Raw genomic sequence first — 18734 nt, forward strand, 5'->3', positions numbered from 1 at the left:
ACATGCAGAAACCCCATCTCTACTAAAAGTACAAAATTGGCCAGGCGTGGTGGCACATGCCTGTAATCCCAGCTACTTGGGAGGCTGAGGTAGGAGAATCACTTGAACCCAGGAGGCAGAGGTTGCGGTGAGCCAAGATCGCACCATTGCACTCCAACCTAGGCAATAGAATGAAACTCTATCTCAAAAAAAAAAAAAAAAAAAAAAACCAGCCAGGCATAGTGGGGCGCCCCTATAGTCCTAGATACTTGGGAGGCTGAAGCAGGTGAATCGCTTTGGCCTGGGAAGTCAAGGCTCCAGTGAGCCGTTATTGCGCCAGTGCACTCCAACCAGAGCAACAGTGTGAGACCAGGTCTCAAAAAAAAAAAAAAACCTATATATGGAGGAAGTTTATTTTAGGGGGGACAAAAATGTCCTAAAATTCAATTGTAGTGATAGTTGTGCAGCCCCATGAATATACTAAAAAATGCTGGATTATAAGTTTGAAGTACAATTGTATCACATGTAAATTATAACTCAACAAAGCTGTTTAAAAAGAAAACCAAGTTTTAAAATGCATTAGCAGTTTTGCAAACATTTCTGCTCAATTCCAAGAGAGTAAAAGGAACACACAAAATACATTTCTCCCAGACATTCTATTAAAAAAAGATGGATAGCTGTCGTCTAACAAGAACCAGGAGAAAAGCATTTTAATTAATATAGAATGTTATAAATTTACTCATGAAATATAAATTTTAAATTATCTTTTTATAGATATGCTTTATTATGCTTCCTAACTTTACATGCATTAAAGATACAATTTTTGTACGTATTATATATCTGTGTGACACAAATCTTTTTTAACAATGCTAATTTTATTATGTATTACACTTCATATTAAGACAGTAATTAAAAATAAAAATAATTATGTCCACCTATTATGTCATTAGCTCAAACATGCTTAACAAGGAAGAGAACTTGTGACTGTTACCAACTAAAAAAAATGAAATTTTATAGGACTTATTTACTATTATGCAGCAAGATACCTTCCAGGTGAACTACTTCTAAAAAGACCTCCCAGTTCTCTCTCATCCTACCATGTGTCTTCTTCCATCTACTCCAAGTTTAATGAGGCAGGGCCATTACTCCTCTCCCCAACACGGAATTTACAAACATCATCAAAAATGATTCAAGGGACAGCTGCTCCGGTGCTTATGCTTTGGAACTGAACCCGAAGCTGAAAAAAAACAGCTCTGAAGGACACAAGCCTGAGAGTAAAATTCAGTTTCAATACAAGGCAACATGCATCTTCTGAGCCCAGAGCAATAACCATTATGTCTGGGTTTGCAACCTTCACAGCAAGGGCATAAAAATACGCACCTGGCCTGGATCGTTGTACCAAAGTTCATCATGAAGCCGGTCAGGGTGGGCCTTTTTGCGTTTGATTTCTGCAATAACGTCAAAAACTTCAGAGTCTGAGCTGCTAGAACAGGTGCTGTCCTCATCAGACTCACACTCGGATTCACTGGAACTCTCTAACAGGGGTTGGGAGAAAAACACAGAAACTGATGGAATTAACAAACTGGGTTTTTTCTTTTCCTTTTTTTTTTTTTTTTTTTTTTTTTTTGGAGACAGAGTCTTGCTCTGTCACCCAGACTGGAGTGCAGTGCATGATCTCAGCTCACTGCAACCTCCGCCTCCCAAGTTCAAGTGATTCTCCTGCCTTAGCCTCCCGAGTAGCTGGGATTACAGGTGCCCACCACCAGACCCAGCTAACTTTTGTATTTTTAGTAGAGACAGGATTTTGCCATGTTGGCCAGGCTGGTCTCGAACTCCTGACCTCAGGTGAAACACCCGTCTCAGCCTCCCAAAGTGCTGGGAGTATAGGCATGAACCACCGCATCCGGCTGACAAACTGGTTTTTGTGGAGACTTCCAAATGACCTAAACCTCTAAAGGTAAGAAGAGTTCTTTATTCTTCTAGAAAATACTCAAGGGCCTACTCCACACCAAATACTCTACTAAGCAATACCACAAAAAAAAAAAAAAAAAAAAAAAGACAATGCTAAGTCACAATCTAGTTGGAGAAGCAAAGAAAATAAACATCTTTAGAGAAAAAGTAAGACTCAATGAGCAATGTCAGATAAAATGAAAAACCATAGTAGTAGTATGTAGTTTAACACTTGAGCTATGTATTGATCCACAAAAGGGCTGTTTCACTGGGATCCAGAAAGGCTGGTGATAATTTCAAAGAAGGAGCACATGTGACCCAAGCACTGCAACGGGATGGGAGAAGCATGATAAGGAGGAGAGAAGAAGAAAGGAATGAAGAGGGAGCACCATAGGCAAAAGCATGGAGCTAAGAATACAGTGGACTAGCTAGAGCGCGGGCCACACAGAAAAACACTGGAAGGTTAGGGCTGGGAGTGCTGAGAATGCCACAGTGAAGGCTGGGAATGCAAGACCAAAGACTTGACATTTTTTTCCCTCAATAACAGCAAGAGATGTTAGTCCTTAAAGTGACTGAATAAAAACAGACACAGACTTACGGTAACTGAAACAAGCCAGTCACAAAAAGACAAATATACATGATTCCACATATATGAGATACCTGAGAGTCAAATTCATAGAGAAAGAAAGCAGCATAGTAGTAATAAGGGAACAGGGAATTGGGGTCTGGGGAGTTATTCCTTAACAGGTACAGAGTTTCAGTTTTATGAAAGGAAAATAGTTCTGGCAACTGGTTGCAAACAATGTCATGTTGAACCCTATTGAACTGTATGCTTAAAAATGGTTAAGATGGTAAATTTCGTATTATGTGTATTTTACCACCATTTTTTTTAAAAAAGACCTAGAAGTTAATCCTACATAGTGAGATTCCATCACTACAAAAAGAAAAATAATTAGTTTTTAAAATAAATTAATCCTATAAGAGATTAACGTAGTAGTAGCATAATAAAATCCAACATGGAGTTGTATTTACATGTACTGCATGAGATAGATGCTACTGTCATCCCTATTTTACAAATGGGAAAAATCTGAGATGGAGACGAACTTCTGGACCAAGGTCACATATCAAGTAGGTGGTAGAGCAGGGATTCAAACCCAGGCCATCCAGCTCCCGACTCAGGTGCCTTTGCCCAGTATGGATAACTGCCTCTCAGCATGTGGGATGTCATGGAGGTGGGCAGATGAGAGCCAGAGAGAACATGCAGGTAAATGCACACTGAATGTCTCATCTGTGCACGGCATTCTGTTAGGGTCTAAGGATACAAAGTGGTAAAAAGTAATTTCCATCCTCAAAGATCTCACCACCTACTTGGAACCTCAGAATATACAAATGAAAAAATAGACCACTTTATGAAAAAGCTATGCAAACTGTGTACACGAGTGGAGAGAAACCTTCAAACAGAGCTGGGCTATAGTCGTCGTTTCCCTCATCAAACCAGGCACACCTGGCAAAGGAGAGGGCCAAGGAAGGACGTCTGTCCTCATGAGAGGCAGGGGGCACAGGCTCCTTCTTTTGGAAAGATGCTGAACTCTTCTGACTGGACAATCTCCAAGGGGCACCCTTGTTGGCAAGCCTTGCAAATGAGATCACGGCTGTATTCTGCCAAATGTAACTAAGGAAAAATATGATCAAAAAGAAGGAAGTTCCACTTCTATGTATCTTACTGACTGTAATTAAGAAAAATAAAATGAAAAAGAAGAAATCTCAATGTGGGACTCTCAAGGGTATTTCCCCAAAATTCAGGAATGAAGCTATAACAGCAACGGTCTCAGACTAGTTAATGACTCTGACTCACCTAAATCTTCATCGAGCTTCGTCTTCGGAGGTTCCCACGGAGGCCGAGCAGCTTTGGCCTTTTCTTGCCTGCTCCCCAACTCCTCCTCAAATTTGTCATATAAGTCACGAAGCCTACTTGTTCCAACTACTGTAGAATCTCCCTTTTAAAAATAAAGGATCACTATTAGGAACTATATCAATAACAATCATATCAAAGATATGTAAGATCTCACAGGTAATCAAAGCATTTTTAACAGCAAGATGCTATTCTTCAACCCTCAATTTAACAAACATTTAAAAACAAAATGCTCAAGTACTGGCAATCATACTCTGAATCAAACACACACTTATCGCTGACACAGTCCTCAGGTAAATGTGCCTTGCCAACATTCAGAAACATTAGAGCAGGCCAGGTGTGGTTGCTCATGCCTGTAATCCTAGCACACTTTGAGAGGCGGAGGCAGGAGGATTGCTCGAGGCAAGGAGTTCAAGACCAGCCTGAGCAACATAGCAAGACCCTAACTCTATGGAAAAGAAAAAAATTAGCCAGGTGGTATGTGCCTGTGCTACTTGGGAGGCTAAGGCAGGAGAACTGTTTGAGCCCAAGAGTTGGAGGAAGCAGTGAGCTATGACTGTGCCACTATACTCTAGCCTGGGTGACACAATGAGACCTCATCTCAAAAAAAAAAAAAAGAAAAGAAACATTATAACAGTTCATCTACGCCCTCTTAACATGACATTTTTTTTAAAAATCATGACCTCAGAGAATCGTAACAACTGACACCAAATACCCTCCTAGGGAATGTACACTTCCTACTGAAAAATCACTGATAATCTGTCTTCTCCTATACTAATCCAACAAGGAACAAGGAATATCATATATATCCTCTTTGTCTCTCTCTCTCTCTCTCACACACACACACACTCATGCCTTAAACATGAGGATATAAACATGCACACATTCTCTTTCACACACACACACAAACACATAGAACAAACATGGGACTCTACGAAGCATTCCTAGAGGAAATTTTCCACTTTTCCTCACTCATTTTCCAGGCTGAAAATCATTTTACATGTCCACACTCTGACTTAGTAGCCTTAAAATGTAAAAACCAGACCTGCCAAATGTAAAATTAAGGCAAATCATAAAATCTGGTACCCAGAAGAAGGGATAATTCAGGCCACATCTCATTGTTGAGAGTGGCAATGCCGGTATAGCTTTGACATCCTCACCACCTTCTCTGCACCACAGACGACAAAACTCAAAGGCAAATGTCAGCCTTTTGAGTTTATCAGTCTTCCTCCTACACTGGAGTTTTAATATACTCGTATAAATATGTAATAAAAAAACAACCAGCTCTGCTGGTTGTTATTTTAAGAATAACACCTATGGCAGCCATTCTTTCCTTCTTCCTAATAGAAGCAGTATTCTATCAGATTTGGGGCAGAGAACTCCTGATCTCTGGGAAGGTAGACTGAGCCACCCACCCCTCCCAAAGATGCCCATGTCCTAATCCCCAGAAATTAAATATATATGTTAACTTACATGGCAAAACGGACTTGCAGCTGGGTGGACCCAATCTTAGCACAGGAGCCCTTAAAAGCAGGGAACCTTTGCCAACAGGGGTCAGAGATGTAACAGAAAAAGGGGCAAGAGATATTTAAACCATGAGAAGGACTCAACCACCATTACTGGCTTTGAAGACAGAGGAAGGGATCCACAAGTCAAGGAATGCACATGGCCTGGAGGAACGAAGAAGTGCCCTGACCTTACAGCCAGCAAGGATACAAGGTCCTCTGTCCTCCAGACACAAGGAACTGAACTCTGCCAGCAACCTGAATGAGCAAGAAAACAGATTTTCTCCAGAGCCTCCATAAAGGAACACAGACCTGCTGACATCCTGATGGAGCCAGTGAGACCCAAGCTGGACTTCTGGCCTCCCGAGCTGTGAGAGGACAAATGTGTGTGGTTTCAAGCCATGCTGTTTGTGGAATTCTGTCATGGCAGTAAGGAAAAACAAATCCCTGGGTTAGGCATGTCACATGGCTCTGGTAAAGGGATGGAAGGGGAGTCAAGGGATGAAAGGAGAGCTTGGGCAAGACACTGGAAGAATGCTCACCCAATATGCCCTCTGCATCCTGCATGTGGGGACACAGGTGTATAAGGACCTGAGGCCTGCTGGTCCTGCATCATCCTGCAACTGTGGAAGATGCTCAGGAAGACAGCAGGGCCTGCCATCACTAAGCCACTCAGTGAACACCAGCCATGGCCTCCCTCCAGGTACCTTATCATGAGAAGAACAAATCCAGCTTGTTTAAGTCCCACTTAGTCAGGTGTTATTACTCCCAGCAGCATTTCTAACTGACAGAAAGACCCTCTTGCCAGGGGTATTTTCAGGGTTAACTAAGACAACATGAGAAGCATGGACTAACGTTCTGGCACCGTGAAAGCGCACAGTATGTGAGCTTTCCCTTCCCTGTACCACATCAACTATGACTTAAAAGCCTGCTCTAATTTATCAAATAAAATATCACACCACTATGAGAGACTTCTCAAATCCTTTGTTTCCAAAAACACAGAAATCTCAAGTTCCCCACAGATCGAGTCCAAACAGAAGCTATTTTCACAAAATTCCAAACAAAACCCTCTCTTATCTCTTACCTAATCCCATGCACTAAATCTAACATCTGCAACTTTTCATGCCCTAAATCTGTACATGAGTTCATTGATTAAATGAATGAGATGTCCACTCATTCATTTAATCAATGAACATTACTGCATGCTTACTCTGTGGCAAATATGCCTAACAGGATGGAGGCATAATGCCTAAGGGGAAGAGAGGAAGAGGGGAAGAGAGAGCAAAAAGGAGACAGGGACAGAAAATAAAATGGAGATGGAAGAAAGAAAAGAGAAGTGAGCATGTAGAGATAGTGGTAGAGTCTGCGATGGCAATGTACCACCACAGGCACCCCAGCCCTGGCAGCATATGCTCTAGGAGTCCTCCCTCCAGCCCATTAAGGGTGACAATGGCTCTCCCTTTCTGCAAAACTAGCTGATATGCATGGGCAACTTCATAGGGTTGGTGCTCTTTTGGTCAAGGATACACTTCGAAGAGACAAACTCAAATTCTTCCTTATTTCTCATTTTGGAGGAAAAAAACACATACATATACACATACACACCACAAACTGCATAAACTAGTTACACATGAAACCTTATGAAACCACCAGTATCAAGACTACCAGTATCATTAAAAATGTAGAATAGGCTGGGCACAGTGACTCACACCTGTAATCCCAGCACTTTGGGAGGCCAAGGCCAGAGGATTGCTTGAGCTCAGGAGTTTGAGACCAGAGTGGGCAACAGTATGACCTCATCTCTACTAAAAAATAAATAAATAAATAAATAAGCCAGTCATGGTGGCTCGTGTCCCAGTAGTTCCAGCTACTCAGAGGGCTTAAGTGGGAGAATCACTTGAGCCTAGAAGATCAAGGCTGCAGTGAACCACGATCGTGCCACTGCACTCCAGCCTGGGTGGCAGAGCGAGACCGTCTCAAATAAAAAAAAATTCATTGTAAAAAGATACTTTAATTAACCTACTGCACTCTTGGCCTTTCGCTTTTTAAAACAGCTTTTGTCTGTAATAGTGATTCTCAACTGGGGGTGATCTTTCCCCCCAAGGGACATTTAGCAATATTTGAAGACAACTGGGGAGGGGTACTACTGGCATCTAATAGGCAGAGCCCAGAGATGCTGCTAAACATCCTGCAATACATAGGGCAGTCCCCACAATCAAGAATTATCCAGCCCCAAATGCCAATAGTGACAACACACAGAAACCCTGGTCTACAGCTTGTCTGCTACTTCAGACCTACCACCTGATCCATGGGGTCACTAGAGTAGTAGTTTTCTGAATGAGTGCATCGAATCCACACAGGCTTAAGAAGTTCTTCTTCCTCCTCCTCATTCTTGTCAGGCGTGGTCTCCTCAGGCTCTTTTTCCTTGATTGAGGTATAGTTCTTGTCTTTGCCAGAGCTCTGGTTGTCACTCCATCGGTCTTTTTCTTCCTCCCAACGAGCTCTCTTCTTCTCCCTACTTGGGGAGCGACTTCAAAAGAGGGCAAAGGAGATTAATTATTAAAAATACTCTGCCATTATAAAAACTATTCTATTTCACCTACTTGGTGCATTTTTCACCTAAAATACGAATACCATGCCAAATCACCATGTGTACTTTTGTTAAACCAGTGATTCCCAAATACCCGTCTGGTGGCATCAGAATCACCTGAAGTTTACTTGTTTAAAAATACAAATTCCCAGGCGCCACCCCAGATCTACTTACTGATTCACAATCTCCAGGGGTGGGGCCCAAGAATCTGTATTTTTAATAATCTCCCCAGGTAATTCTGGTGTGCATCCAGCAGGTTCAGGAACAACCGATAAACCGTAACTCCTAAAAGAAAAACATATTTGCGAAATGTTTGGAAATGTCCATGTATGGACAATTTCAGAAATGAGAATACCAGTTTTGAATCCTCCACATCTGTCTTTGCCAGGAAAAAAAGACTTTAAAATTTCACAAAACAGGGTCTCAATATGGCCATAAATTTAGCCTGAGGACTATAATTATAATCCAAGAATGAACCAGTTATGTCATCCCTAACTATGTCTCTGGAACCCCAGTGTTGGGCATTACTACTTGGCGAACCAACACTTTGCCTAATTTTGGTCCTCACAAATATTAATATTAACTCAGTCAATAAAGAAGGATGAAAAAACAACTCCATCTCCTTGACTTCCTGGGGCTTGAAATCTGCAAAGACCCATCCGATGGATGTACTTGGAGGGAAAAACCTATAGGATCAGCTGGGCATGGTGGCTCACGTCTGTAATCCCAGCACTTTGGAAGGCCGAGGCGGGAGGATCACTTAAGCCCAGGGGTTCCAGACCAGCCTGGGTAACATGGTGAAATTCTGTCTCTACAAGAAATACAAAAATTAGCCAGGCATGTTGGTGCACACCTGTAGTCCCAGCTACTCAGGAGGCTGAGGTGGGAGGATCACATGAGCCTGAAAGGCTGAGGCTGTAGTGAGATATGATCGTACCACGCACTCCAGCCTGGGCAACAGAGCAAAACCCTATCTCAAAACAACAATGATAACAACAAAACCTATAGGGTGGATTTTAATTTAAGCCCAAGAAATTTAGGTAGAACACAGAGACCTTGAGAATCCAGCTAAGTAGAAAAACTGCTTTGTAAGCCCAGCTGGTAGCCTTCACAGCTCCACTAATAAAGTTACTACTATCCATGAAAGTTTACATCCAGATCAAAGTAACAAGTATTCTCATTAACTCTACCACTAACTTGTAATTTTATAACAGGCAAAGTCTGTATGTATATATGTGTGTGTAGGTATGTATACTTGGGGAGGATTAGAAAGAGTATATATATTATTTATACAACTTCTAAACATTACAATATGCATCATTAGTTTTGTTACCAGAAAAATTACTGTCAATGTACATTCACTGTAGAAAAAAATAAAGCACAAACATAAACAAAAATAAAACAAAAACCACACATAACACCACTCAGAGGTAATCACTGTATTTCACAAATGTTTTAATGTTATAGCCTGACCTTCTCATTCAGTAGTAAATCAGGAACAGCTATTTCAATAATTCTATATTTGGAGCATTTTTAATAGGTGTATTATTATTCTAAGTATATACCATAATTTAACAAATCTAATAATAGTCATTTAGGTTAACATTTACTTTTCTTCCACCATAAACAATGCTATCATGAACACATTTGTGTTCTTTGCACACTTGTCAGATTCTTTCCCAGATGTATACTTTTTAAGGCTTCTCTCTAGTTTGGTAGTACTCGTTTAGACTACCATCAAAACCACGTAAGAGTTCCCATTTCCACACATCCCGTCACCACGGTTATTTTTCATCTTTGCCATTCTGATGAAAAAGTATTTTCATATAATTTAATTTGAAATATTTTATCAATACTGAAATGAATACATTTCATGCTTACTTCTTTTGTGAACATTCTGGTCATAGGCTATGCAAATATTTTTAAAATTATGATTAGAGTCTTTCTTTGTTGAAACAGTTTTCATTAAGATATCTGTCCTCCCTCTGTCATATGCATTGTAACCGTTTCCAGTTTCTTGCTTTGAAATCTGTTTGTTTGTTTGTGGCTACATACAACTTTTATGAAGTTAAATCTAGAGATCTTTTTATGCTCCCTGCCTTAGTATGCTTGGAAGTCATTTCCTATCCCAAGGTTAAAAAAAGATTTTATATTTTCATCAGTTACTTTTAATACAATTTTTAAATTCTCTCTCTCCAAGGTGTAAGGCAGAAATCTAATCTCAATTTTTCCTCCAAATGGCTCACCAACTGCCAATTTCTCCTCTGATTTGAAAAAAAATATATTCTTTATCACATGTAACTTTATATATTATTTATTAGGTGTAATATATATTCTTGAATGTTGCTCTATAGTTGTTTCATTGATCTATTTAACCTGTATCAAACTTTTTTAATTATTATATATTTCCAGAACATTTAATACTTCCAGAGTAAGTATCCTTGCATTACTATTTATCTTCATTATCCTAACTTCTATCCCAAGGAAAAGTTAAAGAGTCATTATGAAGTTCTAAAGTCAGTACTCTGGGTCAGACATGGTGGCTTATGCCTGTAATCCCAGCACTTCGGGAGGCCGAGGTAGGAAGATCACTTGAGGCCAGTAGTTCAAGACCGACCTGGCCAACAAAGTGAGATCCCCATCTCTTTTTACATTTTTAAAACTACAAAAAAAAACCACAGTACTTTAACTGAAGTTACAATAAAATTATAGATTACAGTCATGTGTCACTTAACAACAGAGATACATTCTAAGAAATGAGTCCTTAGGTGATTTCATCACTGTTCAAACATCACAGTGTGCCTACACAAACTTAGATGGTATAGCCTACTACATGCCTAGGACAGGTGGTATAGCCTGTTGCTACTAGGCTACAAACCTGTACAGCATGTGACTGTACTGAATACTGCAGGCAATTATAATACAATGGTAAGTATTTGTGTACCCGGACACATTTGAACATAGAAAAGGTCCAGTAAAAAAATAAGGTATTATAATCTTTGGGACCAGTGTTGTACAGAGTCTGTCACTGACTGAAATGCCATGTGGTGCCTGATTATATTGTGAAGAAAACTGGTATTTTTACAACATGGTTATCCACTACAGGAACAGGACATACCTTCCTTTCACTACATCACCTTCTTTGTCATCAGCTACATTTTATTAGTTTTCTTCCCATTGGTCCTATGCATTATAAGATGCTTAATTAATTTATTAATAACTTTCCATAGTGAATTGTAAATTTAATTTTTCTTTGCATTACACTTTCTAACCAGGTAGTCCCTTTTATTAAAAAGGCTATTAAATACTGTCAGGTAATAATGGCAACTCTAGTGGCTCTTTTTTGTTTGTTTTGGTGCTTACTCTGAGGCTGGCACTCTGCTGAGCACTTTACTGACATTTCACATTTAATCCTGACAGCAACCCTAGGAGGCAGATATAAACACCCGCTACAAAGGAGGAAACAGCCTTGAAAATCAGTCACTTATCTAATATGATAAACCTAGGAAGTGGTAGTTAAATGCTAATATGGTTGATATAGACATTTCAGCATGTTCTGAAAAGAAATCCCACCAAATGTTTATTATTATTGCCAAGAAACACAGGCAAAAGACATCCTCACCCATCTTTTTAAGCAGGCGTTGTGAATGATGTAATGAATGGTCAGGGTCATCTGTTGTAAACATCAATTAATATTTCTTTTTAACACTTTGAGAAGGGCATTTCAACATAGAACAAAAGATCTTTTTTAGGTAAGTGTCTCAGGCACTCCAAAATTCAAAATCCAAACTCCCAATGTTTCTTCTTGCCAATATGCTATAGGGCAAACTGGTAACTTTTCCCCTTCATAGTTTTCCATCTCTCATTTTTATTTTCTACTGCATTAGTCAGAACTCAGAATTCAAGTCTACCTTCTCTGTAAGCTACCAACCATTAGAGAAGAAACCATTAAACCGAGGTTATTTCCAGCACTTATACCTTAAAAATCATCCACCTCAAATAGGTCCTCAATGATGTCCACTGACACAATACCCTCACTTTTCTCTATCTCCTCTCCTTCTCCTCAGGCCCTCTTTTCATGCTTCCTAATTAATCCCATCTAATCCATGGCATTTCATCCTTCCTAATTAATCTCATCTAATCCACAGCAATATGTAAGTGTCCTATCAAACGCACTTACAGCACTTAACTTTCCTTTTCCTATTAAGTGGGGGCCTTCGTTAATGACTCTATCACCCACACCAGTACAATACCCGGGACACACAAACACACCATGTTTTTAATTAGCATGTTGATTGTATCATAAGGATATTCAGTAACAATTATAAGCAATGGGGTCACCTTGCCTTTTTTCAAATTTGTATGGGAAAGGCCTGCAGGTTTCAACACCACATTTGACTCTCTGGGGTGGTATCCATCAGGTTCATCATGAGCTAGCGTTCTTCATCATGTTAAAGACGTCTGCTAATATTTCTAGTTTACTAGTTTTTACGCACAAATGGATGTTGGTTTTACTTTAAATACCTAAAAGGCAAGTACTGAGATAACCCTACAGATCTTGACACAAAGAATACAGATTTTCTAATATTAACTTTTCTATCCATGCAGTCTTGGAATAAACTCTATCAGTTATCTTAACAAACTACTGAAAACATTTGCTAATATCCTAATTAGTGATTTTATATCCATATTTGTAAGAGAGATTGCTGTGTCATTTTTGTGCCATTTTTTTCCCTTGGTTAGGTCTCGCCATCTAGTTTTTCCTGCTACCACAGAATGATCTGAGCTTTCCTTCCATCTTTTTTTAAGTGTTCAAGATCACTTTAAAACTTTTTTTAGAGGTGGTGCAAAGTAAGCTTTTTCCATTTTTTCCAGTTATTGACCTATTAAACTTTTCTGCTTCTTATGTGAAATTATTTTTGTTTTCTTAGAAATCAACCCATCACATTCAAGTTAATTTTTATACTGTTTTAAATTTTTAAATTTCCTTTCATTCCTGTAATAATACACTTTCTCAAACCTAATATTATGTAGATTTTTCTTTTCTTGATTTCCCACTTTAAAAACTGTATTTGCATTTACTTACAATATAGTTATATCACTATAGTTCTGTTTTCATTTCATTAATTTATCTTTAAATACCTTTTTCTGCTTTTCTTAAGTTCCACCAATTTCTATAGCCAAGTGCTCTGATAATAATTACATATATAGTTACCACTTATTTGGCACTTACTTCAGGCCAGTTCTAAGTGTTTGACATGCATTATCTCAATGACCCCTTATCACTCAAGAAGGTACATATAATGGTCCTTATCTTACAAACAAAGAAACTGATAACTGTGCCCAGTAATAAAAGTTGGGAAAGCTAGTAACTGACCCCGAATCTGTCAGATTCTAGAGTGCTGTTGTTCATTACCATTATATTAATGTAAGACCAAAAATTTTACTTTGGGATATAGAATTGATTACACCCTTTAAGTTGTGGGTGACAGCAATCTCAATGTCTTTTCTAATGAAAATATGACTGCAGTTTTGCTCTTTTTTTCTGAAACATGTAAATTTAAGAGCATAATTATGAATTTCCAAGGTTTTCTAAAATTATTAATGTATAGTTTTATAGCACTGTGGTCAGAAAAAGTGGTCTGTATAATTTCTAATTTTTGGAAATTTATCAAGATTTTCCCTGGGCATAATCAATGCATCTTGAAAGTAAAGTTTTTTAAATTAAAGGCTGTTTAGCTTTTCACAGGTCACCTTGGACAGACTCTCAGGCCATTATGAAGACTTGGCTGCTGCTCTGTACAAGCACAAAATTTGAATTCAAGGAGATAATCCTACGACTTCTTTCAGTGTCAACTCCTTGCTTACCTTCCAGATCTCTTATACTCTTTTTTGTAGGACCTTTCCAGAGATGGTGATCTTCGGTTGTCTCGATGCCTGTGTCTCTCCCGTTCTCGCTCTCTTAAAGGAATTAATACACAGAGCTGTTTTCAACAGAAAGACTCAAAAACACCATCTCTTTTCACTGAATTCATCTTCTAGATAAATGGACCACATCTATGAATTTTTCAGGCACTATTCACTAGGGGACATTTTTATGCCTTCTTAATTTATTAGAAGATAAAGGAGCTTTTCACTTTACAGAAGTTAACTAACTTGGACAATTTTTGCAGTTTTCTTTAAAGAAAGCAGTCATACGTGATGCTATGCAATAATGGGAATCTTATCCTAATCTTCCCTTAAGACTTTGCAATCAGTCAATCCTTGGTTATTTAACCTAGAGGGAAAACTCTAAAGAACTCCACATCCTATTGATTTCTAGAAAATGCTCTATCTCACCCATCAAATAAATATAAATTATAAAGCTTTTATAGTGAAAATTAGGACAAGATTCTATAATGAAAGAGTTCTTAATGCTTATGGCTTATATGCTTGAGTTGTAGTTCCAGCTATCACTAACCTGCCATGAGGCCATGACTAAGTCACTTGAATGCTATTTTTCATCTGGAAAAAAACTAAATGGAGATTTTGGGCTTACTTAATGTAAAAAAAATAGATGAGGAATTTTTAAAACCTTCCAATGTAAAACTGGGGTTTAATAATATTAATAGCTTTTGAGCCTATTTAACAATGAGGATCTAGAAGAGAAATCTGAACTCCAGTGTGACTGAATCAGAACTACAAGTCTAAAGGAAGTAACCTTCCAATCTTAGAATAGGAAAAATAAAATGCTAGATTAACCTGAGTCCAGAAAGAAGACCATAAAAATGTTTGAACTCAAAAATATTCCCCAACCTATCGCCAAACAGAAATGTCGATACATTGAAAATAGAACTTACAAAACTGACAGAGATCAGTGAGTGCTTAAGTATTAAAATAGAAATTGTTTTCCACTTAAAGATTCCTCTGTTCTAAAGGAAGACTCCTTTGAATAATGTTTCTGATAGATACACAATCCTCACATATACACCAGCTAACCCAAATAAAGCAGTCAGAGATTCGGATTCTACATTCTTCATCTCATACATTTCTAAAATCACAGTTTACATTTGGGCAGTAAATTTTAGTTATTGTATAGAAATTAGTGAACCACGCCACATGTCAAAGATATATGTAATTTGTAATGACATGGCTGTTGAAAAGAATAATTGCCTACATTTCTAAATAAAAATTCTAATTAGAGAAAATTTCTAATTTTTGTTTTTTAACATATAGCCAATAGAATTTTGCATTTAAGAATAACACTTCTAATGATGATTAGTACCTCTGAGTGGGTAGGACCTGAAAAGACCAATTTGGATATAAATAACATTAGTAACACTATTAAGACAAATTCATTTAAAGCAAGGAAAGCTATGTTTGTGTTACTTTTCCCAAGATTCTTCCTTGTTTGCAAACATTAAGATATTCCTTAGGTACATTAGGCTAGTTCTCCAATAGCTACACATTTACCGTTCCAAGGACAGCGGTGAGAATTCCTGTGTGGTAGTGCTCCCCAGCTAGGTGAAGCCCAGGGCACACTTCCTTACCACTCTGCTCAACAGTGTACTTGGTGCACTACATTTGCCTGTAGCGATTTCTTTCCTTATCCCCTGGAGTAACTTTCATTTTTCATGACAACAAATATAGATATCCACTTCTTCACAGACCTTTTCTAAACACAGTCCACCCTAAGACAATCTTGCAATTATTATTCAACCACATTTTGGAGGCAGAGAAAAATAGGGAAGACAGAATTTGTAAAAGGATAGATTCACTTACCCCAAGAAGCAGGGGAGGAGCAGCCAGAGAACAGACTATAGAATTTGCATAAACTTAACACAGTCCAAATTTATGAAGATTCCGTTTTCCCAATATACTTCTAGAAGTTATATTAGGACTTCATGTGCTCCATGTTTGTTTCACAAAAGCATGTCATATAAGACAAATGACTGATATTCCACCTAATTAATATCCCAAAGGGAGCCAATTCTAATGTAGCTATGCCACTAGGCAGCTCCAAAACAAATGCCCCAAGCACATTATAAAACAACTCGAATATAAATAAAGACCATTTTAGAAAGATATAGATCCTCATAGTAAAGGAGTGTGGTTTAGAATAAATCAGGTTAGAAGTAATTCTTACGACACTTGATTTTACTGAGATCCTCAATTCACAGGACATTCGAGTTTCTTCAAACAAAAACATAACTCAAAGTTGAAGACTTGATGGAAAAATTTAGGATTTACAGCAGAGCCCTGACAACTCCTCTAATTACAGCATCTCAAAACGGAAGGGGAAATAAAACACTATCTAGAATGCTTGCTGCAAAATGTTTTCCCAGAAACGAAATTATTAACAATTACTTTGGAGTCTGAAGAGAACTATTTACAAACTATTTACCTATTACTCTTTCCAGTTTACGTTTGCACTACAAAACTATCATAAAAATGATAGTAACATTAACTATCACATGCCAGCCAGGAGTGGTGGCTCACGACTATAATCCCAGGACTTTAGGAGGCCAAGGCAGGCGGATCACTTGAGGTCAGATGAGACCAGCCTGACCAACATGGTGAAACCCCGCCTCTACTAAAAATACAAAAATTAGCCGGGCATGGTGGCAGTGCCTATAATCCCAGCTACTCGGGAGGCTGAGGCAGGAGAATCGCTTGAACCTGGGAGGCAGAGGTTGCAGTGAGCTGAGATCGCGCCATCGCACTCCAGCCTGGGGGACAAGAGCAAGACTTTGTCTCCAAAAAAAAAAAAAAAACTATCACATGCCTATGACTCTGCCAACTCTGTGATGTATTCTGTACATCACAGAATATTGACCAGAAACAGTAGTTCATGCTGAAAACATTTTTAAAGTCTACCAACTCTCACTCAGCTTTGGCCCACCAGAAATCAGTCATCCCTACAAGAAACACATTCCCTTCTACCTTCTACCAGGCCACCAGGGAGAGGCAACAAAGCATTTTCCTTCTGAACCTTCTAAGCACTAATCCCTCTCTTCAAGGCAGAGAATGACCACTATCATTTAATTGACTGGCAAAATGTTTAGTCAGAGCCAAATTGATAGAGCCATGAGAAAAGTGTGGAAACAGATGTGAATTGTTGCTCTTGTTTGGCAGAGCAACAAGAGCCAAGACCAGCTCTCTGCAAACCCATAGTGAAGTCACTTGGTCTGGGGAGCTCAAACACTTTCAGCACAAAAGTTCCACAAGACAATGAAGGTAAGTACACTACTGGGGAAAGAAAGAGAAGCACCATTATTAGCTTGACAATAGAAGACCTCAAATCTTCATCAACGTAAGAGTTCACCGAGGCATAAATAAACATTAGCACAATTGATATGTGTCTTTTATTTTTCCATATAAACCAATGGTTCTTACGCTTTTGGGGTAACAGACTCACACCCTCCTCTTTAAGAATCTGATGTAAGCTTCCTTATAGAAAAACACACACACACAAAAGTTGCATATAACTTCAGAGTATTTCTGTAAGCCCAGCTAGAATCCCAGTTTTAGAAATGCCTCCTTGAAACCTTATTTCTCTCATATTTATACATATCTGGCCTTTTGAAAAAAGAAATGTAATATAGAATGAAACAGTATTTTTTAACTACAACTTTCTTCAGTAAGAATCCATTTCAATGCAACAAAATCAGATTAAAAGCAATTTTGGGCCAGGTATGGTGGCTCACATCTATAATCCCAACACTTTAGGAGGCCGAGGTGAGTGGATCACTTGAGTTCAGGAGCTCAAGACCAGCCTGGCCAACATGGTAAAACCCTGTCTCTGCTAAAAATACAAAAATTAGGCCAGGCACAGTGGCTCACACCTGTAATCCCAGCACTTTGAGAGGCTGAGGGGGGCTGATCACCTGAGGTGAGGAGTTCGAGACCAGCCTGGCCAACATGGCAAAACCCCGTCTCTACTAAAAATACAAAAATTAGCTGGGCGTGGTGGTGCACACCTGTAATCCCAGCTACTCAGGAGGCTGAGGCAGGAGAATCACCTGAACCCAGAGGCAGAGGTTGCAGTGAGCGGAGATCACGCCACTGCACTCTAGCCTAGGTGACAGAGCGAGACTCCGTCTCAAAAAAAAAAAAAAAAAAATTAGCAGGGTGTGGTCGTGTGCGCCTGTAATCCTATCTACTTGGGAGGCTGAGGTGACAGAATCGCTTGAACCAAGGAAACGGAGGTTGCAGTGAGCTGAGACTCGCCATTGCACTCCTGCCTGGACAACGTACTGAGACTCCATCATAAAAAAAAGAAAGAAAAACACTAACTTTCATAATGTGTAAATAATTTTACTTCATTTTACAAAGAAACCAACCAAGAAGGCAACAATGTACAATAAATTTCCATTTATCCTAAAAATCAGAAAGTCCTGCCTGTTAACTAATTTGATTCTTTATTAACATGCAAATCGCCAGTTCCAAAAACACTCAAATGCTATAACCTGACATGATGATCACACTGAACATAATTTAATCTATGCTAACACAGAAAATACAAGATCTTTCAACTCATGGGATCATCATTAAAATGCCAACTGTATTATGCAGAGTGAAAGTCTTATATTAACTGAAATGAATCTACACTGACATATTTGGAATGCTTTTTAAAAGCAATTTTTTCTGACATCGACTTATTTACTTGTCAGTTGTTTCTTCCTCTTGAAAACAGAGTCCAAAGTGTGCTTCCTTTCCTCATATAAATCAAAATGCACTACTGGACCCTTTTGGTTTGGTTGCCATAAATGGAGAATGACTGTGTCTGGGCCTCTGCAGTTCATTAAAGAACTACGCA

The 18734-nt window shown here is 38.8% G+C and overlaps 1 protein-coding gene across 40 annotated transcripts in view; it reads right to left on the reverse strand.

Annotated features, from left to right (window-relative positions):
* Window positions 1-18734, reverse strand: part of DROSHA (drosha ribonuclease III) — a 146070-nt gene that overhangs the window by 121058 nt on the left and 6278 nt on the right. For 14 of the 40 annotated variants that reach the window (XR_012413601.1, XR_012413600.1, XR_012413603.1 and 11 more), the window contains 5 exons: window positions 13805-13897; window positions 8111-8221; window positions 7645-7876; window positions 3785-3926; window positions 1360-1514 (listed from right to left, as the gene is read on the reverse strand). Coding sequence is in view for 36 of the 40 variants with exons in the window: in XM_073993224.1 (XP_073849325.1) it covers window positions 1360-1514; window positions 3785-3926; window positions 7645-7876; window positions 8111-8221; window positions 13805-13897 (733 nt within the window). In the remaining 4 variants the exon portion in view is untranslated. The remainder of the gene's footprint in view (window positions 1-1359; window positions 1515-3784; window positions 3927-7644; window positions 7877-8110; window positions 8222-13804; window positions 13898-18734) is intronic. The other 26 variants (XM_073993234.1, XM_073993222.1, XM_073993229.1 and 23 more) reach the window with 3 other exon arrangements.

Source organism: Macaca fascicularis, chromosome 6 (genome assembly GCF_037993035.2).
Source record: "Macaca fascicularis isolate 582-1 chromosome 6, T2T-MFA8v1.1".
NCBI classification, from domain to species: Eukaryota; Metazoa; Chordata; class Mammalia; order Primates; family Cercopithecidae; genus Macaca; species Macaca fascicularis.